Source organism: Rhyacophila brunnea, unplaced genomic scaffold, assembly GCF_057557595.1.
Source record: "Rhyacophila brunnea isolate RB1 unplaced genomic scaffold, BYU_Rbru_1.0 scaffold_17, whole genome shotgun sequence".
NCBI classification, from domain to species: domain Eukaryota; kingdom Metazoa; phylum Arthropoda; class Insecta; order Trichoptera; family Rhyacophilidae; genus Rhyacophila; species Rhyacophila brunnea.
Window position 1 is genome coordinate 17,815,074 of NW_028232827.1, and position 24,707 is coordinate 17,839,780.

Here is a 24,707-nt window from a genome sequence, read left to right on the forward strand (position 1 = left end):
GACGAAGTATAACTTCTAACGCGCGTAAATTCCACACACCGATTTTTTAAAAAAATAATATATGGTAACATTACATGAAATATAAATGTATGATATCTCAAATGTACACAAAAATCTTCTAAAATTATTTTTCCCTATCTTGTAACTATTTTATGACATCGAAGCAATAGGATTTGTAGTTGCCATATTAATTATTACTTAATAATTTGGTCAATACTTCAATTATATGCTACTAATGTTAAAAATCAGTGAAATAATTAAATAAGTATAATATTACAAATTTGTTTTATACCTCCACAGATTCTGCCCCACAAAAGTTTGCTCCGCAAATTTTGTTGATGCTTTCAATCTTCAATATGGTGGAATTGTCAGATATTCCCAATGTAGAAGAAATTACTGATGTCCAGTTTGTAGTTCCATTGAGCGCCAAAGTAGGTATGTCATCAGGAATCGCTGACAGAACTGGAAATAAAAATTAATATAAGTCGTTATATCACCTGAATATAAAAAGATTTTTCACATAGAAATAATTTTTAGGTAAGTAAATTAAAATTATTAAGTTTTTAAAAATGCAAATGAAAATATGAAAATGGTATTTAATTACACTGTGATAAACAAAATTTAAGGGGAATCCTTTCTTGAAAGTTTCTTAATTAAAGCCTCAAAACTGGTTTATAATAAATAATGTGGATTAGTAAAAGTAATAAACACTGTGAATAAACATATTAAATGAATTTTAATATATTATCCCTAATTAATACTTACTTACTTATTATTTTCAAGAGTTTTATAATGTAATAATTTTGAAAGCGTATCTTTCTTATGAGCTGGATGGAATAAAACGTTAAAATCCTATTTTTGATTTCTTACGGAAATCTTACATGGCATAAATTTTATACGATCACATCTTTATTTTTTGCTGTTAAGTATCCCGTGAGAAAAAATATGACCTTGTAAAAAATATAAGAGGCTATAATATTATTATCTAAAAAGGTACAAGTGGTGTTTTATAAAATTACATTAATATACGAAATCTTTAAATATATTCGTGTCGTCTGATATTGAAGTTTTAACTATATAATTTTTTGACTCAACAATGGTGAAAAGTGAATGGGAAGAGAAGAGAAGAGAAAAAGTTAAAAAAAAAAACATTAAAGCCACCTGTTTTTTAGGTTTATATTTTTAAATCTATTGAATCTTTTACTTACATAATATGCAAACAAAAGCTTGGGACAATTGAAAGTATTTTTGTATGGAAATTGAACTGATTTGTCTTTGAGTTCTTAAAGCACTCTAATTCGTTATATGAAACAATCCATGCTTCCAGCCTATCTAAAACCTATCTACCTTTGCTCATATTGTATAATGGGTGTTATTTTACGAACAGTGATATGAGTTCTGAGCAGCCTACTGGATAAGAGGGCCGACTAGTAAAGTAGTTGTATTTAAAGTAAAAATTTAAATATTCTGGTTTGATAGAGGATATATATTGCAGATGAGATATATGGTAGTAGTAAAGTTGTTCATGATGATGGAGGAGGCGAGATTTTATTTACTATTTCAAATAACTATAATGGTACAATCGATGCAATATAATAAATATAACGGTAGCTTGGTGCGATGTGTCTTTGACGGAAACTTGTAAACGAGTGAGATGCCCAATCGATTCTGAGTCGCTATTTATACATATTTACACTATGAAATAATATTTTGAAATTATGATTAAATAAGTATGTAGCATTAATTCGTAATGTTATTAAATTGCAGATGCGCTATCTTATAGCATTACGAAATCATATTATATATAGGTACTGACTGATTGTACGTAAAAAATGAATATTCAATAAATAATATTTTAATTGAGATCTGGAAATCCGATGACAGCCACATGTCAATATTGTTCAACCTGGAATAGAAGACACTTTGTCGCCTAAAAAAGTATAATGACACTCCATTGTATTCAAGTGTTCAAACACGACATTTTATTGTTAAGGAAATTTGAAAATTAAGAGTTTTTCGACATGGCATAGTACTAAGACTTAAAAAATAAAATAACTAATAAAAAGGCAGATAAGAATACGCAATGTTAGAAAGGTTGCAAAGCTAATAAAATGACAAAATGCCTATCATGTAGAGTGAATAGTTATTAGATAAATGCAGTTTTACCATATTATGGTACCCATAGTACCCAATGGAATCTAAGTCTTAGCAAGGCTGCCATAAAATCTACTTGTTTTATGAACTCAACACGTACGCGGTAACAAAGAGTTAATAAGATAGAAGAAGTGAAACAACCGAGGAGGTGTGAGGGAAAGAGAGAACTTGGACTAATGATTATGAAATATTGTACGGTTTAGTATTTAAAAAAATGTTCCATTTGTATTTAATAAAATAAAAATAAATAAATATACATTTAATAAACTATATTTTTTATTAAACGAATAATTCACGAGATATAAGAATGTAGCATATTTTTATTGAACATACAGAATGTTATATTCTCAAAACTTGTGAATTATTTTTGTTGAATAAAAAAATAGTTTAATAAATTATTAGCAAGTGCAAGTACGTTATATCAAAAAAATTGAGTGATCCTGTCACCAGTTAGTAATTATTAAGGTAATTCAATAATTTAATTTAAAATTCAAAAACAGATTGTCAATAGATACGCAATTTAGAAAGCGCTTTAAGGAGTATTGTCAAAAACGTTAGTTAATTCTGTCGTAATTAGATGGGACACGAATAGCTTAGTGGTCAGTATACATGCACGAAAACCCCAAAGAGCGCACGTTCAAACCCTGCTGAGTGTATTTTTAGTGGTTATATATTTCTCACAAGTGTTTGTATGTTGTGTATGTTCAAATGTGCAACTTTATTTTTTTAATTTATTTTAAATGTGTTTTATGTTAGCTTGAGAACTTTTCGCCGTAATTTTTACGTGTAGTGCTCCAAATATTGTCTAATACCTTTTTGATTTGTAACGAAAACTAAAGACCGCGAAAAAGCATAGGTTTTTAAAGCCATTAAAGCACATTTTTACTATCCGATATTTTTTGTCATGTATATTTAAGCCGTGTATTTATTTCGCGGAAGACTTTTGAATAAATTTTCCACTTAAAGGAAATGTATCAAATCCCTCGAATAATTTATGTTTTTCTCAAGAACTTTACTGAATCTGCAAATGAAGAGCTTAAAATTTGTAATAGCTTTTTTGTTAGGGTGTATTTCAGAACAAACTTCTTCTGAGAATATCTACATAATATATTATTTTGATTGAAATTATTTATGTAATCCGAAAATACATAAATATTTTAATGAGAGCCAAATAAACTTGTGTCAAGACGGATTCAACTCTGCCTTAGGCGATAACGAAAAGCCTTTGTTTTAACTTTAAATAAAATATTTTTTTTTTCAGTATTTTACAGTAGATTAAACAAACTTGTCGTTTTCGTAATAAACGATAGCGCGTCGCGCTTCTGTTTTGTGAGTAATGAGGTTTAATCTTGCTGTGTGGGTAAAATTTATACACTCCCAGGTGATACTCTTTAGAGGTGGAACAAATAGCAATGCTTACATCTCATAAAAAGTTTGATGAGATACTTTTACTCTGCAAAACTTGATACAGTGATTAAGAGCAGAAATAGTGAATGATGGAGAAGACATCGTTTCTCAAAAAGCTCTATAAGAGATATATTTTAAAATAAAATAATACTGTAATAGATTTAGGCTCGTTGCAGAGGTCATCATCAAGAGATATGTGTTATGATGAAACGTAGTGTATGTGTTGAATGCAAACGTCGCTCTACGAATACCAAAAGGAATCCGATTAGCTAAGAGTAAACGTTGCTCAGAGTAATGTGTCAACCATTACGACTAGATATACCGGATCGAATATTGGATTTTGCTGACATATCCGGAAACCATGACATTTTTAATCATAACCCATCATCCCTTTTAATATTTTCATGGTATTTATTGATTTAGATAGTCGGTATGCCGTCTCGTGTACACTCACACGCTTTTTTACCGTTCGGGAAGTTTGGCCTATATACTTCTTCGGGTCCACGACAGCTTATCTGGTACACACCTGCCGAGTCAAAAGAGTGCGAGTCCTTTACTGGTCTTAACCCTTTACTGCATAGTGTCGCAAATTTGCGACATTTCAAACTATTGCGATATAGCCAATGCCATCTGTGTAAATTATCAAATAATATCCTTTTTCGATGCCTAGAAAACTGTTTTACCATAAACATCCTACTTTACCGATTTTGTTTGGACATTTCAAGAAATAAAGCATTTCTGCATTATAGTCTATGCATTTCTGCTTTGACAGTTGACGAATTCGTATGTACGCAAAAATCCGCATTTGTAAATAAACAAAAAAAAATATACAGACGATTGAAATTGGTTGAATAAAAATATCTACACATTAAATAAGGTGTGTACATTAGTTTTTTATAATTTTTTTCATTTTGTTTTGTATTTTGTCATACTAAAATGTAAGATTTCCAAATGTCGTAAATTTGCGACACCACGCAGTAACATACAAAATTTAATGAAATTTTCGAAAAATATTTTTTTCATTATTTTTCCTTCATTCACAAGGCATTTTGACACCAAGAAAAAATAAAATTTTTCAAAAAAAAAAAATCATGCAGTAAAGGGTTAACATATTCTGAACCTTCGTCGATATTGAGAATATCGTTTCGACCTCGTATTTTCTTAGTATCTTGGAAATAGTATTGGTAGTAGTTTGCATTCATACACATACAATACACTTCATCATAACACATTTAATATTTCTTGATAATAGCCTCTGCAACGAGCCCAAAACGTCGTGGAACAAAAGAGACGTACACGCGGCAGAAACACAAGAATCTATTACGATAAAAAACAACGGTGAAAGTCTCAAACATTAGGTATATAAAATAATATTGTTTAAAAAACCGTGGACACCTTTTCAACTAAAATTAATCTAATTATTTATTAGCACTTTATTAAAAAACATTGTTTGATATTATTGAAACTGTAATGAAAAATGAATTGTATCGACATTTTAAGTACATATATATAATTATATTGTAATGATTATTATTATCATAATATTATATTTACGTATTAATCTAAATTAGTACGTAGTGTTTCCTGCCACGTTAAACCGCGACTCGTTTGAAATTTTTATATGTTATTATTAATGTGTGGTTGGATCCAAAGCATGGGCATAAGAACTTGAACAAGTGCTTAATATTCATTAAAATTTAAGAAAAAAAATTTGGGACGCATCCAATATTAAACATCGAATTGTGGAGCAAGGAAAAAATATTTTAATTTATTTAAGTAAGCTTTCACTTTGAAAAAATATTGTCATAAATTAATATTTATCTTTGACACGACGATAACTTAGCGATATTTCATTTTAAAGAACCGTGCCTTGAATTTTATTTTCAATTTCTTTATCGATTTTTTTTCATCTCCATCATGTTTTTTATTGCGATTTTCCAGACAGTTTTTTATTGTTTACCATTTTCTTTCATACTACCTACTTTGTGACATGAAAAACGTTTCAGGTCTATCACAAAAATTGTCTTATAGGTATATGAGCTGTGATGTAGCTTACTCTAGTGAATGTATTAAATTTGTGAGGATCGTGTACAGTTCAGAGGGATTTTACGAAAATCGTTAAAGTTTTAGTAAAGTACAAATATTTTCCTTTTGGCCGTTACAGGCAGAATGGGGTTTTCAGGAAATTGAGTTTCACGCGGGTGGGATATAGGCAAGCGCCCACAGCTTTATTAAGGCGACAAAAATGACTGCAATACGATGAAACTGAATGACATGGATAGCTCAATGCGTGAAAACCTAATCATTATAAAAGGCTTTTCTTACATATTATAGTAATAAATGAAAAAGGTTGCCTTTATTCAAATAGAGAATAAGTAAGACTAAATAATAATAAATAAATGTCTTTAAAATATAATAAACGAAATGAAAATGACTAAATAAAATTAGTTCATAATAAAAAAAGTGTAATAACAATATATTAAATTATGGATATCCATTATTGGGTATTCATTTCCAATATGTTACCATTGTTCCTAGAATAGACGATTTCCCACCTCTTGACTTAATAAATAGGTGATAAAGTTTTACCTACACTATTGTATTGATTTGTTATACAAATATAGTTAATCGTATTCGTTGTCAATGTGTATTTGCTTTGTGCTGAGTGTACATCGTGCCTGAAGATGCCGTAAGGCGAAACCCGGCTCGAAAATAATGACTCAAATAGAAAAGTACAAAACTTAAATCCATAAGAATTTAAACACAAATTCCATCAAGTACCTTCGGTTGATATTATTATTAATATTATACAAAATATATTATTAAATGACACATATTTTAGTATGTATGACGAGATTTCTTGCAGGAAAAATTTCCCATGGGGTGCATTTGGGTTCTTGAATAGTGTATTGAAAACTGATCATTATTGAGCTTAAAGCGGTTAAGTGTTTAATAAAGGTTTGCTATAAATATTCACGTACGAATGTAAACTGTGGAGCTCTATTTATTAAATTATGTCGATTAATAACGATATAATTATAATATTATGTTGCACAAATTATTGCGTAGGTAAAATAAACACTAATAAATAAAAGTGAAATTGAAATTAAGTTTTACCATTTTCATGGAAACGTCACAGGGAAAATGTAATAAGTATATATAATATATTTTAAATAGATTTGATTTTTATTGACGATGGGTATGTCATTCACATTTATTTAAAAAGTACCTACATTATTATTTCAATAAGTATTTGTTTATTTATATGAACAAATAAAACCGATAATTATTATTATTATTTTAGGGAACTTATAACTAGAATAATAACTAGTTTTATTAAATTTATAATGAAATATTTATGGTGTAATTTTTAAATCATCTTTATTTATATTATTAGTGAAGTTATGGTACAGTGATAAACGTTATTAAAGCTTAGGTATTTCTGTAATTGTTTCACTACTGTACGACAACATTCTTTAGGCGACAACAGGAAGTCGCCCGTGTCGCGTATAGAATATTTCTCAGTGTTGTCATTTTTTGAGAAAACAAATCCCGCGAGATTAGGGTTTTAATTTATATCAATTCTATTCTCAGTAAGTAATTAATTTATAAGTCTAATTATTGTTCGATAAGTATCAATAGAAAAATTATTTCAAATAATTTGGAAGGAAATCTGTCATTGTACCCACATTCACTGATAATATTGCTGCAGGTATTTATGAATTAAATAATTAGGAGAACACAAATTATGATTAAATAAGTAGAAGTGAAAGATATAACATATTCAATATTATATTGATGGCCTTATCACATTTTTTTATAATTTACAAATGACGTCTTTTATATCGTATTTTTAGTAAAATTGTTGCAGAAACACATACTACTGTGAAAATAATTTTCTATAAATTAAATTATATCCACCTAACATTATAAATTTTAAAACAATATGTTCCTACTTATCGGTTTAAAAATACAAGGACAACTAATTAACTAACCGTAAATACAAATAAGATTCAAATAATTTATAACATCATATGTAAGGTCATCAACACAACTTTTAAAAGAACATTTCCAAGGACACGACATTAAAAATTGATTAAACCAATCATCATGTGAGGTATTCTACACCAGACATATTCGCTTCAACATCACTCGATCGATACTAATTCACTTTCACTACTGCTATCAAAATTGACACTAAAAACTAAACTTTGGTCACTCATAGTCTCACAACATCTATCTTTTACCATATAATCCTCTTCCAAATGTATTGTGTGTTCACATTGATTTTTCCAATCGTCCGGTGTTATCGTTCCAAAAGCATCTTCTGTTAATCCTCTGCATGTCAGCTGCTCGGCAATCAACATTATTACTTGAAATTTTTCTTTTCACAAGTGACCACATAGATTCTATTGGGTTAAGATCACAGTGGTATGGTGGTAGTCGAACTACTGTTGAGCCTTTTTCTTTGATCAGCTCGTCGAATAAATACTTTGGTGGTGGTTTATTTCTATCAAGTATTTCTTTCAATTTAGTTTTAACCATATTTTCTTCGAATATAATATTATTTTCTTTTTGCCATTCTTTCATTTTTCAAGCCAACGCTTTTTTTATTGGCCATAGTTGGCGGTTTATTTATTTTAATGCTATGGTAAGGGGCATTATCGATAACTATTATAGAATTTGTGGGAATGTTTGGAACAAAGCGTGTTTCCACCCATTGTTTAAAATTAGTTGTATTCATATCGTCATGGTAGTCTTCAGATTTTGATTTAGATTTAAATACTACCAATCCATTATTAATAAACCCATTTTCAGTCCCAGCATGTATTATGCATAATCGAGGACCAGCGGATTCCGGTTTCAAAACTCCTCTAATATCATCACTATGCCAACATTTATTCATAACATAGGATGCGTGCACGTATGTTTTATCTACATAGAACACAGGACGATTTTCACCAAGTTGATTGTTTCGCATAGTATTGAGATATCTACCTCTCCACCCAACTATGTCGTGTCTCTCTATGATAATATTTCTTTTAGAAAGGCTATTTTTAAATTTAAACCCTAGCTTATGTAACCATCGCCGTAAAAATTCTTTGCTTCCTTGAAAGTCCATGCACTCTCTTAAAGAAACTAGTAAGGTTCGCAGCGTCGGAACTTGTTTGCGGACAGTATAAAACTCCTGCACTTTTTGACGTATGGTACATAAATTCATACTGTCCAATCCAATCTTATTTTTTCCACGGCGTTTTTTTTCCAGGCGTTACGATTTTTGAAGAGGAGGCACTCGCTGTAGTCATTTCTTTCTTGATTCTTGAAACTGTCCTTGGGGATATTCCTGTAAGTTAATGATACACTTTGTATAAGTATCTATATAATTTTAAGCATTTTTGTAAATTTTACATCTCCAATAATTGATTTAATTACAATAATGTTTATTCTTGAAAATATTCTTCTTGCCAATTTATTATTACACTGCCAGTGTACTTAAATGATCATTTATACTTAATTATTATACGTCTAAAAATATTAATGAAACATATTACGATACACACAACTATATAATAAACAATTCTAATTCCCAGTATTTGGGGAAATATTTCAAGTATTACAACACTGAATTTTGACATACCTGACATGACCGCCACCCGTGATATGGGCTTGTTTAAGTATTGTATAGGCTCGCCTTTAAATGCTACTCTTTTTCTTCTTCATAATACATCAAAAGTTTACTAATAATATTACGAACATCCCTTCATATTGTTTTAGACATCTTTTGAATATAAAAAGCTTCAAATTACGTAAATAGATAGATGCGTCCAATACGACTGTCAAAAATGTAATGAATAATTTGGGGGCGTTCCTTATTTGAAACCGGAAGTTCGATTGTAGTTCACAGTTTTGCCACGTAGCCAAGATGAAGTTGTAGAATAGTACAACTACACTTCTGTCAGACAAAGAGAGATAAGAAGAAAATTAAAATTAAATTTTAACACAATGTCGGATAAAGGCGTAGGGGTTGTGTGCGCGACTGGTAATCTTGAATGCCAATATTTGAATTTATAAGCTGTCTATATTTTCATTTCATTTGTAAAATATTTTATGTGGACACAGAAAGTGACTCTGTCGCGTTACGATTTTTTGAGATAGGTCCTGATATTTGTATACATTAGAAAATATATATTTATTTAAACGTATTAAGATTAATTTTAGGTATATAATATATCCTAATTTAAAAAAAAAAAACACAGTAATTTGATATTAAAAGTACTTTGGTGGTTTTCTGGAATGTAATGAAATCTGAGTAAGTCTTTTAGTACACTCTGCCTGAGTTAATTGGATTTGTTCCTTAATTAGTGCACAATGATCCCTTGTTTTTTACGTACAATCTTAATAGTACTTACTGTTTATCGTTGTTTTTCGTAAATTAAGATAAAAAATAGTAGGTATGAAAGGAATTTATTACACTCTCCGAAAATATTAAGATTATATAATGATATGATGGTGTGGGATTACATAGAGGAATTTAGCAGCAAGAGCTACATTTTGAGTCTTAATGGTTCCTTAAAGTTGATTAAATGGGCGCACTCTACAAATTGTGTTTAATTAGATTTATGTAGGTATTTACTGTTATGTTAAATTTTCCGGACCCTAAAGTTTCAAAAGGGTTCATTTTAAGATTGCCCATATGCAATTTGAAAATAATTAACCTAATTACAACTCTCACACGAGAGTATTAAATAAATACTGACCGAGCGGAATATTATATTAGTAAACAGAAAACTGCGATATGATTTTATGGTTTATATACGAATAAATTACAATTAATCTATAAATAATTTAGAGCGAATAATAAATTGACATACACTTAAACAGTTATTTTTGGTAAGCCATTCGTAAATTTTTAAAATTATTTTATAAATAGATAAGGCAGCACTTTTTAGTAGACTGTATGAAGACGATGATTTAGATGTAGTGAGAGGGTGGTTAAACAGGTATTCAACTCAGGCACTAACTTGTTGATGTTGATATCACGGTCGCGCTGGGCTGGTTCCGTGTTCCAGCACTCACGCAACGGGTACGATTACTATCACGGTTACGCTGTACTTGTAACGGATGGGTGGGTAATGACTAGGGATTCCAATCCCGGGATCCCGAGCTATTTTCGATACCTATGAATCCCGGGATTGATAAACATAATCCCGGGATTTCGGGATTGATTTTTTTTTATCAATTTTTATGGAACATAAAATAAAAGCGAAAATATAACAGGAAAAATACTTTTAATAAAAAATTACTACATTCAAAATGAACTGAGTTTGAATGAAGTTTGATTTATACCCATGTGTAAATTGCCGATTCATTTTATTTTTTCACATAAATTATTAAAAATGAGAAAGATTGACAAAAACAACGCTTCACACTTTTAACAAAGTAATTCCAACATGATCTCATACGTTTTATGGCAGTTTCATATTTGGCTGACTAATTAGATTTATGAAGCGGAAAAGCCTTAAGTACGCCATGATTATTTGCTTTACTATTTTAAATCTCGCTAATCCATTCATTAAGTTTTACTATCAGAAACAGCAATCTCGTATTAAATTCACATTATTATTTATATATATACATATATATTTAATATTATTTACTCCATTAAACTTATGTTTTTCCAAGATTGAACGTAGATATACAATATTAACAATAAATGTCTTAAATATTATAAATTATACTATATTTATTTGTGTAAATATAAAAAAAAATATATTAACAATGGAAAAAATGCCAATCCCGGGACTGGTCCCGGGATCCCGGGATTGTCAAATTATAATCCTGAAATCCCGGGATCAGAATTTTGGCTCGGGATTGGATTCCCTAGTAATGACTAATGAGTAATGAGTTTACGATTGTTTATGAATAATTATGGTGATTGATGCGGCTTTGGTTGAACTATAACTTGTAATTGAATTACTTCTTTGATGACGCTTTGATGACGTCAAACTAGTGCAAGTTATGACGCTTTGAGGATCTGAAGATAACTGCCTGTCATTTATTTATTAATGTGCCTGGTAATACAGTGCCTGGATAAATACAATAATTATCACGAGACAGAGGCAGGGGATTTTGATGGGATTAGCACTACCATAATTGGCCCAAACAAGTTATGTTAATTAGGCTAGTTCTGTGCAATTGACATGACAATTTAATGAAAAAAAAATAGATGATTTTATTAAGGGCGGACGTGCTCAGCGTGGATCAAAATGGAGTTTTTTTCTATTTTCAAAGCATGTTCCTGGACATTACTTAAGCGTTGTAGATAATCTATTTATATAATTTTGAAGCCTTATTATCCGTTATATTTATTTTAAACATTTGATGACTGCATAAAGTATTTTTATTAACCTGTACCGTTTAAAAAAAAAACGGTTAGGTACATGTTCAAATACGCGCGTTAACATCATTTTACTTCCTACTTCAATTATAGTTTGTCAATTTATGGCTACGGCCGTATGTTGTAGCTTAACCACTGGGGAATGCCAAAAGAAATGGCGTATTTAAAAAAAACACTACATTATTCTTAGGTCAATAATTATTATAAAGCAATCATTACTCGTAGGATATTTATCACACTTGAATGGTCAAAGATATAGCTTATAACAAATATTTTTAGAATTATCTTCAAATTTGTTAATCTTCCCCATTTTTTGAATAATAAAATGCCTAATTCTTGTCAAATTTGGGATCATAGAGATTATCAATATATTTTTTTATCGTAAATATTTCACTATAATAATGTCGATATAAATTATACTGATGGTTTTATAGATGCGTTTAAAATTTAATAAATGTAAAAAATCTTAACACCACTGCAAATTTATGTACTGAAATATGACTATAATATTCTAAAACATTAGAGCGAGAGGTTTAAAAGAATACTATTTAATGTAGGTAATAAAAATATTGTATGCAGTCATCAATTAATGTTTAAAATAAATATAAAGGATAATAAGGCTTCAAAATTATATAAATAGATTATCTACAACGTTTAAGGTGTGTCCAGGATCATGCTTTGAAAATAGAACAAAAGCTCCATTTTGACATACGCTGAGCATGTCCCCCCTTAATAATCTTGACTTGGTTGATAAATTTAGTACAGTTATTTCTTAGAAGATAAAATCTTTTTACATTTTTATAGGTTGGTGTATTCTGTTTTTTTTGTCCAAGAGATGCGCCTAGAATTTTTCAATTATGCCTTGGTCACCGTGAAAGCTATGTTGCAGCTGGGTGCAAAGACGCCATAATCGTATGCTTCACATCATCTAATAATTCTTTTTGGTGGTTGGTCAATAGTTATTTTGGTTTGTCATAACATAATATTACAAACATCAACGATTTGTCTTCGTTTTAATATTAAATCATATAGAGACACAGAATCCTCACTTTATCTCACTTTCAAAACTATTCAAAAGTAATACCTTAAAATAAACATACTTGACTATTTTTGGTAACTGTTTTAACTTAATTAACTTTATTTTTAAAACATACTAAACATATTATATGGTATGCAACAATTAACGTATTTATATGTTCTAGTAAATAATTAGTATCAAAGCTAAGCTGATAAAAAATGACAATAAACCAGGCATATTACTCGGCAAGGGGGTAAATGCAGTCATATAGTGACGTTCAAAGGGCAATAAGTAACCACAGCAGAGCGGTAAAACTTACTATATTAACGATATCAAGTCATCGGAAATATACGAGACAGTAGATAACTAGAGAGGCTTTCATTTTGCAATGGATTGACTCTGGATAACGACGATAATTTAATTATTAAAATAAATATGTTAGAATAGGTAAAATTGACATACATATTTTTTTAAATTCACTTGTAATAATGTACTTACATTTATATTCAAAAGGCTGCAGTGAATAATTGACGTTACATAGTGAGCAATATTGGTCGAATTTATCTAAATCGCTTTGAATTTTGCAACCGAATGAGCGTGTGTAGAGAATCAAACATTATTTCTCGGTAATTAAACCATTTTGTCAATGCTACATTCCCGATGGACGCTGTGAATTGACTTTGATTTATTCAACAGGATACTATTTGTCCAGTTCGCCAGCCAGGGATTGATAAAGCTAATAGCATTATAAACCAGCCAACCGGACGATGGAATGGAAAAATAAGAGCGTAAAGTCAAAATAAAATATATTACCCACGTATAGGGGTTAATATGTTCAAAATATGGCTTTTTTATATGACTAATGCTACTCAACTTAGTTTTTTGCGACCCATATATTAATTTCACTCGAAAAAGTATCCTGTAATGTAACACTTTTTATCACGTCTGATATTAACATTTTTAAATTACTACTGAATACTCGATCAAAACAAATGAATGTTGCAAAAACATTATTTATAAAAATCTTTGAAAAAAACAACCCATACAATCCATAAACCATAAACGATAAATACTTCTCATATTACTACATTCTTAACATTGAAAACAAATTGATATTTACGGTAATAAAATAAGTTTTTTTTTCTGAAATCCATTTATTCACATAAACTGTGCTATAAATATGTACAAATTATTCTAACTTATCATACAAAAATCAATTAATATGTATACCTAGTATGTATTTTAAATAAAATGAGCTTTCCGAGGGAAAAAAATGTTTCCAAATAATTGAAGGTTATGATAAAAATATATATAATGACGTATTTTATAATTTTTACGTTCATCTTTGACATTTTTATGTACTTAATGTTTTTATTAAAAACACTTAAAATGTAAATTATCAATACACTGTCTCAAATTGCAAGTGTCGTATTTTTCCGCTACTAGCATTCATCTTAAGGGGGGACATGCTCAGCGTAGGTCAAAATGGAGCTCTTGTTCAATTTTCATAGCATGATCCTGGACATACCTTAAACGTTGTAGATAATCTATTTATATAATTTTGAAGCCTTATTATCCTTTATATTTATTTTAAACATTTAATGACTGCATAAAGTATTTTTATTACATAAAATAGTATTCTTTTAATCCTCTCGCTCTAATGTTTTAGAATATAGTCATATTTCAGTACATACATGTACAGTGGTGTTAAGATTTTTTACATTTATAAAACTATCAGTATAATTTATATTGACATTATTATAGTGAAATATTTACGATGAAAAATTATATTGATAATCTCTGTGATCCCAAATTTGACAAGAATTAGGCATTTTATTATTAAAAAAATGGGCAGGATTAACACATTTGAAGATAATTCTAAAGATACCAATTATAATCTAAATTTTTGACCATTTAAGTGTGATAAACATTCTACGAATAATGATTGCTTTATAATAATTATTGGCTTAAGAATTAGGTAGTGTTTTTTTGAAATACGCCATTTCTTTTGGCATTCCCCAGTGGTTAAACTACAACATACGGCCGTAGCCATAAATTGACAAACTATAATTGAAGTACGGAGTAAAATGATGTTAACGCGCGTATTTGAACATGTACCGTTTAAAAAAAATCGGTTAAGCTAGGTTATGTCCAGGATCATGCTTTGAAAATAGAAAAAAAGCTCCATTTTGATCCACGCTGAGCACGTCCGCCCTTAAGAATATGTCATTTTTGGTTGAATATAGAATATAAATCACACCACCCTGAACATAATGATTTTGGTTTCAAGTACCATTTATTGTTTTTTGGAGGTGTGAAAAATATGTTCCTATACGTATAATATTGTTGTCTTTTATTTTTAATATATATTTTTTTCCAATTTTTTAATTGTTTGTTGTTTCAAATATATTTTTATTCGGTACTATTACAACTATTTAGTTTTCATAATCTGAAAACATATTTTATTAACAAATACGAAACTATTTTCATAGATTAAACTACACATTATAATCTACATATAATATTTAACATTATAATCTTATAATCTATAATGAGATAAGTCAATTAACGTTAGTTTATGTCAATTTTTATTCTAACGAGGGCTTCATTATCGACTGAAAGAGTTTTATATCGTAATACTATATTTAAAATAATTAAGCATACTTATATATCTGTCAAAATCAAATAATTTATTATATTTTTAGTTTAAAAAAATTAATGTATCATAATAGACATTGTTTAAAGTTATTATGTAGATTTATAAGTTTTTATATATCACTAGCTGAAGTACCCGGCTTTGCACAGGGTCGCTTCGTGGTTATATTTATCTAAGATATTTAAAAAATAATAAGAGGTAATTATTTTTTTAATCATCTGTGTAATACAATATGGCAATATGAAAATAATTCTAATAGGAGTAAAGGTTAAACAAAAGAACACAAAATTAAAATCAAATCCAAAATATGAAAAAGTTATTAATGTTATTAATATGTAGTAAAAAAAAAACAAAATTGGATAGAACAAACTCCGTATTTTATACCTTTATTTAGAAACCTTTGCAGGTGTGCGCACAACAACTAACAAAAGTTTCATCGCAATCGGATGAATGGTATAGGAAGGCATACGAATAGAAAAAGAAGAATATAGTTGTACTAATTCAGAAACCTTTGCGGGCGTGCGCACAACAACTGGTCAAAATTTCATCGTAATCGGATGAATAGTATAAAAACGCATACGAATAGAAGATAAAATAAAAGAAAAAGACGAAGAAAATGGTTCTATCAATTCACAAACCTTTGCCGGCGTGAGAACAACACTTGATCAAGATTTCATTGCAATCGGATGAATGGTACAAATAGAAGAAGATGGTTGTATTAATTCAGAAATCTTTGTGGGCGTGCGCACGACAACTCACCAAAGTTCCATTGCAATCGGATGAATGGTACAGGAATGCATACGAATAGAAAAAGAAGAATATAGTTGTACTAATTTAGAAACCTTTGCGGGCGTGCGCACGACAACTGGTCAAAATTTCATCGTAATCGAATGAATGGTATAAGAACGCATACGAATAGAAGAAGATATAATATAAGAAAAACAAGAAGAAAATGATTGTATCAATTCAAAAACCTTTGCGGGCGTGAGCACAACACTTGATCAAAATTTCATTGCAATCGGATGAATGGTATAGGAACGCATACTAATAGAAGAAGATAGAATAGAAGAAGAAGAAGAAGATAGTTGTACTAATTGAGAAACCTTCGCGGGTGTTGGCACAATTACTGACGAAAATTTTATTGTAATCGGATGAATGGAATAGGAACGCATACGAATAGAAGAATATAGAATAGAAGAAGAAGAAGAAGAAGGTGGTTGTACTAATTCAAAAACCTTTGCGGGTGTTACCACAACAATTGACGAAGGTTTCATTGCAATCGGATGAATAGTATAGGGACCATACGAATAAAAGAAGATAGAATGAAGAAGTGAAGATGGTTGCACTGATTCAGAAACATTTGCTGCTGTTACTACAATAACTGACGAAGGTTTCATCGCAATCAGATGAATGGTATAAGGACCATAAGAATAAAAAAAGATAGAATAAAGAAAAAGAAGAAGAAGATGGTTGTACTAATTCAAAAACCTTTGCGGGTGTTACCACAACAACTGACGAAGGTTTCATTGCAATCGGATAAATGGTATAGGAACCATACGAATAAAAGAAAATAGAATGAAGAAGAAGAAAAAGATGATGATTTTTATAATAAAGAGACCTTTGCGGGTGTGCATACAACCACTTACCAAAATTTCATCGCAATCGGATGAATGGTATAGACAGACAGACAGACAGACAGACAGACATTCATTTTTATATAAAAGATATAGCCTATAATCTTCGCGCAAGTGCAAGCAATAAGTTGACAAAGTTTTATCGCAATCGGATGAATCGGTATGGCAGAGCATAAAATACGAACAAACAAACAAACAAACAAATATTGATTTTTATATATTAGATTAATCTATTATGGAAAAACAACATAATACTAACATCAAAAGTATCTCAAAATATCTAATGATGATACGTACCTAGTATTTAACACCCATACTTTGTTCTGATGGGATGTTTCAGGAATATAAAACTAAAAATTTAAATAAGAAGAAGTTGGTTATAATATTACTATAAATGACCACCTATCAAGATACTGATATTATTTTTGTTATAATGTAAATCTCATATTCTGTACGTCTTGAATTTAGATTTGTTATGTCCACAATGTTTTTTTTCTAAAATGTAAATGCAAAATTGCATGTTGTTAAAAAAATCACATAAAAAGTTCACCTTTAGAAAAACTATTTATCAGACTTGTTTTAAAAATAAAATCAAATACTATTACACTAGTTGTATAAAATCCCAGCATCTATTTTGTTTCAGTGGAATTGCGAAACATTTTTGTAATTCCAGTTTGCAACTAAGCACATACGACATGAGATTCATTCCAACTGAAAATGCGACTGAGTAGTTTCATCGCTCAAACCATATTATATTGTTTTGTTCCTAACTAGAGAGTGTTTTGTCGAGGAAAATGGATACGACATGCTGTTTATTATCTAAATAGTAAAACATTCAATTAAAACAAACGATAAATACATTTTAAAATATCATATTATTATTACATACTCAATATTTTATTAATTACTTTAACTTCAGTTTGTGAGTTAACACTTTTCATATAAAATAATTTCTATAATAATATGTTAAATTTCACGAATAGTGAATTAGCCGGTGATTTATATGAATCAAAATTACAAAAAGATACACGTCATATAAAGTTTTGAAAATTCGACGGTACTTTTATTACATCTAGAAGTGAAACTTAAAATTGTCTATTATATAGCTAAATACTACTTTCTGGATATCATATCATATATTACGGGGTTTTAAGCTAAAAGTAAATCCCGTAGATTTATTTTTAAATAAATAAAAAAGTTTTTTTTGAAATCGAAGAAAAACTCTGTGCATTTTAAAAATAAAAAAAGCAAGGGAAATACAATATTTTTTCAATATGATTTCGGTGTTTGGTAGTTAAATACATTCTTTCGTCTTTTGCTCTTTGAGCGTTTATGGTGTTAGGGGTAACATTATAAATATAAATTACAATAGATTTGGATAGAGTTGTAAAAAAATGGTCATTATTTATGCAGTAACAGTCATGAAATTCTTGCTTCATTGTTTGTAAAATAACACGAAAATAAATGATGTTAATACTCATAAAGTCATAACTGTTATTATTTTGTGCAATATTTAGTGAAACACGTCATACGTTTGTACGATGGAATTGGTACTATATAATGCGCATATGCTTATTTGAACATAATTGTGTTAGTACATATAATTCGATTTACGGTATAATTGAAACATAAAATTCTTTGATATTATAATGCACATTTAAAAGTTTAATTGAATACTCGAAGATATTTTGCATAGCTCTTTTGTAATTTAAAATAAATCTGAAGTATACTGCATTAAAAAAATGTGTGGGTGTACCATATTATATATATATATATTTTTTACCATAATTATATGAAGATTTTCGTCATAAATAAAGAGTTTATTTTATATGAATCATAGTTATTGCAGTGTATTGCAGTTCAATTAATCGATTAAATCCATGTTCTCGATCTAAAAAATAGTGTGGGAGTTTTCCATAGATAATGATTTCCTACCCATCACTACCATACAGGGAAATATACATTACCTATATTATTGAAAAATATCGTTTGAGTTTTATATAAGTTATATTTTATTAAATATTCCATACAAACTAACATAATATTGTTAACATTTATTTATTATAAATAAAATAAATCGTTAAGAAAATGTTTGATAACTACGTTATCTATTCAAAAATATATAAAAAAGTAAATATTAATTCATTAAACATATATTAAAACAAGGATTCTTAATTTATAGATTAGGACGTACAATTAGGTCATTTGGCATTTTGAGTTGGTCACAAAATATTTGACCCATCAAAAAATAATATTTGAGATAATAAATAGTATCAGATACATTACAAATAATGTATAAACATCAGTTCAAAAAATTTTGAATGTCAATCTGTTTTTAGAGAAAACAAAAAGTTTTAATTCTAGGCAGAATATATTTATATTGCGGGAATTATCACTCGGACGGGAAAGAAGCTAAAAACCGTAGCTGTCAATTTTGATTTTGGGCGGATTTTTTCTTTGAGTCGGGAACTCAAAACCCTTATCTGGGTTGAAACTCAAAAAAGGTTAAAAAATCCTGTATGTACTTTTATTAAGAATTACAACTATCGATTATTTATGTATCAAATACCAACTAGACCAATAGACAAATTATTTTTCGCGTTGAGTTTTAATGATAAGAACAATTTCTTTTTAAATTTTTTATGATTATTTTTAATCGAAATTAATGCTTAAATAGAAAAGCAATATTATTTAATATTTTCATTTCATTATTTTATCTTTAAATAATTATTGATGGATAAAATTTATCATATTGATTAAGAAAGACGACGATAATAATATATTTTAATTAGGATCACTACTCGTTTTCTTCGACTAAGATAGAAATTGTTAACTTGTTATGAACTAATTTATATAATAAGTTTATCCTGAACGCTGAAGTTATCAACTATTTTAATTGTATTTTTAAGAAACTATTTACAAAACACAAGGAATATTCATAAGTATAAAAAGTGAGATAGGAAAAATAACAGTAATATTCACGTTTTGTATATAAACGAGGATTTACGGACGTACATTGAAAGTCATATTATATAGAAATCTTTCCCATTCTTGGCCTTGCGGAAACGACACAAATGATCATAATAAACAGAGAAAGAAAAACCAAACCTTCGCTGTTGTCAATAATATTGTTCTCTAAAATCACAAGCCCTGAAAGTTGTCTGATTTTATTTCGCCATCTTTTCGAGTCGAATATTTTTTTATCTTCTCGTTCATTTTGAGTCTTGAATTATTCCCAGTCGATTGGGCACAGGAAGCTGTATTATGGGAAATGTGAAAAATTGAATAAAAAATGCAGCGAGCGAATAAATTTTCAAAGCAACCACTATCTACTGGCGCGAAATGTATTACTATATAGTGTTATTGTAGATTTAGATCGGCTACCTAATGATGCGATGGTATTGTAAGATTCTTTTACTAGTAAAAAAATATATTTTAAATAAACATAACCGTTAATATTTTAAAGAATGTGATATAAAATAAATATTTTAGACGGATTCTTAACATAATGTATAATACCTACAGTCTGACATATAAATAATAGCTTGTAATATGTTTAATCCAATAGAAAATCGAACAACTGTATTTTTTTAGATTGCGAATTATTATTATGTTTTAATTGAATGTGATTCTTTTTAATATCTTAACATCCTCTAACGTATAACAGAAACGTGGACTCATCTTAACCAATCCGCCTTGTACCACACTCGGTTTTAATTGAGCGTATCATGACGCCTTATATTTAGTATAAAGAATCAACAGTTTTTATACCCGGAAATGTCTCAGTAGCAGATACCTAAGACTAAGATCACCATGCATTCAAGTACGCTTTGACTAAGTTTCTAATAAAAAGTGCCCCTGGGAGAGGGAAATACGGTGAGTTAACAAACGTAAATGAGTCTAATTAAAAATATATAGTACAAAAAATAATGCTTATGGGGGGACATGCTCAGCGTAGGTCAAAATGGAGCTTTTGTTATATTTTCAAAGCATGATCCTGGACATACCTTAAACATTGATATAAATTATACTGATGGTTTTATAAATGCGTTTAAAAATTAATAAACGTAAAAAATCTTAACACCACTGCACATTTATGTACTGAAATATGACTAGGTATATTCTAAAACATTAGAGCAAGAGGTTTAAAAGAATACTATTTTATGTAATAAAAATACTTTATGCAGTCATCAAATGTTTAAAATAAATATAACGGAGAAGAAGGCTTTAAAATTATGTAAATAGATTATCTACAACGTTTAAGGTATGTTCAGGATCATGATTTGAACATATAAAAAAAAGCTCCATTTTGACCCACGCTGAGCACGTCCGCTCTTAAATAATACGGACATCCAACACTATGTGAAGAGATATTCACGTTCGCAATAAGACGCGACTATTTTTTTAAACGCAATAAAATTGACTTTTTTGGCGACCAGGTTGGACGGCCCGATGGGTCATTGATCACCAAGTTTCACCAACTTGAGCATCTCTTACTTTTCGGAGCATATTTTCGGACATTTCCAGAGACACCATACAAGCAATATATTGAATGCTTAATCTGTAAATCGGTTTACTCTATTTAGGAAAATTGTTCAGGAAGGAAAAAAAATAAAATCATTTAACTATCGAGCGGAATTTAACAATGCCAAAAAAACTATAGAAATAAGCTGCACTATGAATTAATACACTGTTTAAGTTTTTTTTTTATATATAAAGAAAAATTATATAAAGAGCGGAGTTGTTCTATTTACGATATTGGAAATTTGGTACCTGCGGTTGGCTGTTTTGTTTGAAGGGCGATAACGCATTTATTTATAGGTTTAGGAGTTTGAAATTTTGTGTGAGCATAAAAACATGCTTTATAATAAAATAGCATCAAAATCTCATTTTGGTTCAAAGTGCAGTTGGCTGGTTTGCAGATTGCTCTAAAATTTTCTATTTGAAACGGTTCCCTAGAGCTTTCACGATAAAATAAAATGTTGGAAAGAATCTTTGGGGCTGCTAAATAAAGTAAAATTTAAGAATTTAGAAGTCAAGGTACAATTACTAGCTTTATGAAGTTTATGGAGGTGAAATTATCATGCGGCATATGGAATATGGCGGCATATGAAAGTGGAGTTAGCAGCAAAGCAAACAGTATACACATTCTTTGAAGGGAAAAACATTAGATTAGAATGGCCGAACAATAAATGATATAGACTACACCATAGTCAATGTTGTTGAAATATGCTCAAAATACCACTAGCGCAATCTATTATGTAAAGGTTTAAGCTTGTTGACTTATTGTATTGTCGATGATCGGAAATAAACTTCACTCTTCCGTGTTCACAGTCGGCACAAACACGTTTCTTTAATTTCAATCCATCATAAATATAACAAATTTAACTAGCAGACAATGTTACTGGTTCATCCAGTATAGAATAAGTTTTGGATGAGGTTAATATCTGTAAAAGATTATTATAATCTATAATCACTATTATAGTAGTGCTAAAGGTTGAATTTTAAACAATGTTATTATACATTGTGCTCCTAATATATTTTAGGAAACATAAAAAAATAATGTATTGCGGAAATTAATAGTATTAATTTGCTGTAAGTGACTTATATTATATGTAAATTTATTAGTATCGATATGTTGCAAAGAAAACAAAGTATTAAAATGATGCCTACTTTATTTTAAGTGTAACATTCAGAAATGTTCTTTATGTATTATTATATCATCAAAGTAACAAAAATACTCACAAAAGTAGCTTTAAAAAAACCCTAAAATATTATGTTGTTTGAAATGATGTATATTTAAAATTCAACATGCGTTTCAGCTTAGAGAAACCTTTACAATTTTATTCTTTTTGAAATGTATTCCATGATATTTTATTCATAAATTTAAACCAAGCGAGATTTTTGAGTTTCACAGTAGGTACTATAATTTTTGGGAAATAATCTCAAGTAAGAAGCGGAATATGAAACTCATTTAGATAAGTAAACGCTTTGTCGGTTTATTTATTTTATGAAAGGTTTAATAAAACTCAAAATAATGTCTAATAAAAGCAGAAGCTTTCCGGTGGAAAATGGTTTTCTAAGAGTACGTCTGTGAAACTATGGATGCGGGTTCAAATTCCACGCCAGACAAAATTACTTGATGGTATTTTAAATTATATCACCCAGAGTAAAGATGCAAATTACTGACAACACTTTATCAAAAAAAATAGATTAATATAACTGAATTTCAGCTGTTTTACCCTATATGTAGCTGCTCGAAATAGAGATGGAGTGCTGAATTTAAATAAGACTAAAATTCTTCATCCAGGATATTATTTGTCTTGGAGGACGTCATTTATTAGAGATCTTTAGATGAATGATGCTATACACTAGTTAATATTTCCTGGGATGCCGTATGATGCGTCCAAATTATGCTAACTAATTTTTCTTTAGTTTTTTATCCTTAATAGTTATTGTAACTTTGTCTTTCAAAGTGTTCCATAGCATGCATCTAAATATTCATATTTTGAAAGGTTTAATTTTTTAATGTTATTTTTGTGAGTATTCACGCTATTATTTTGTGTGGTAAGACTGAAAAGACGTAGCATCTTTCCATTCTTATTTTAAGTTCCAGGTTTAGGAAGTGGCTACATTGCTTTTGTCTCAGTAATATAAAAGCAGCTCTGGCCTTTTCTACTCGGTATTTTAGTTTAATGGTGTGGGCCCAGTTATCATAAGGAGTGCAACCGAAGTGTACAATGAATTGTGCTCTCTCCAAAGGAACTTTATTAAGATACTGTTATTTACATGTAGCTTGTTTATACTCATATATTTAGTATTTTTAGTATACAAGTATTAAATAATTGTTAATATAAATTAAATAAATATTACCTGCTGATGATATGAGGTTACCCCAGACTTGAGCCATTTGGTAGAAGAAGAAGAAGAATCCAAAAAATCTGGTCACCAACATATCGGAAGCTTGTCCGGTTATTTCTGAATAAGCATCTGCTACCTGAAAAAGAAAGAAAAATGAATTTTAGTAGGTAAGTACAATAATATAAAAAAATCATACCGATGCGAGTTATATTAATAAAGAAAACATTTAATACTATCTGTAAAAGTAAGAGCGATAAAAAGCAAATATGGTGCTACTAGGATCACTTAGCAAAAAATACGTCACATGCGATATAATAAAATACACTTTTAAAGTCAAAAGCGATCCTCATCAATGGCACTCAAATCGAATGAGTTAACAACTACATCTATCCTAGACAAGACGTTTCTATTGGCGGTGGTAGGTGTGACGAAATTTGCTATCAAAACAAAACTGGAGCGCATTTACTCTCCAGAATAGTGTCTTCAGATATGACCTCCCATTGTGCCTTAAGCGTAAATTGGTCAACCGATGTGTGCTACTAGTGATTACGTAAGCATGTAAAAAATTAACTTTTAATG

At 29.4% G+C, this 24,707-nt stretch overlaps 1 protein-coding gene across 1 annotated transcript in view; it reads right to left on the minus strand.

Moving 5' to 3' along the window:
• Positions 1-24,707, minus strand: part of LOC147073788 (UNC93-like protein) — a 234,143-nt gene that overhangs the window by 126,392 nt on the left and 83,044 nt on the right. Inside the window, exons 4-5 of the mRNA XM_085944800.1 lie at positions 24,141-24,264; positions 293-462 (exon numbers count right to left, since the gene is read on the minus strand). Coding sequence (XP_085800926.1) covers positions 293-462; positions 24,141-24,264 — 294 coding nt within the window. The remainder of the gene's footprint in view (positions 1-292; positions 463-24,140; positions 24,265-24,707) is intronic.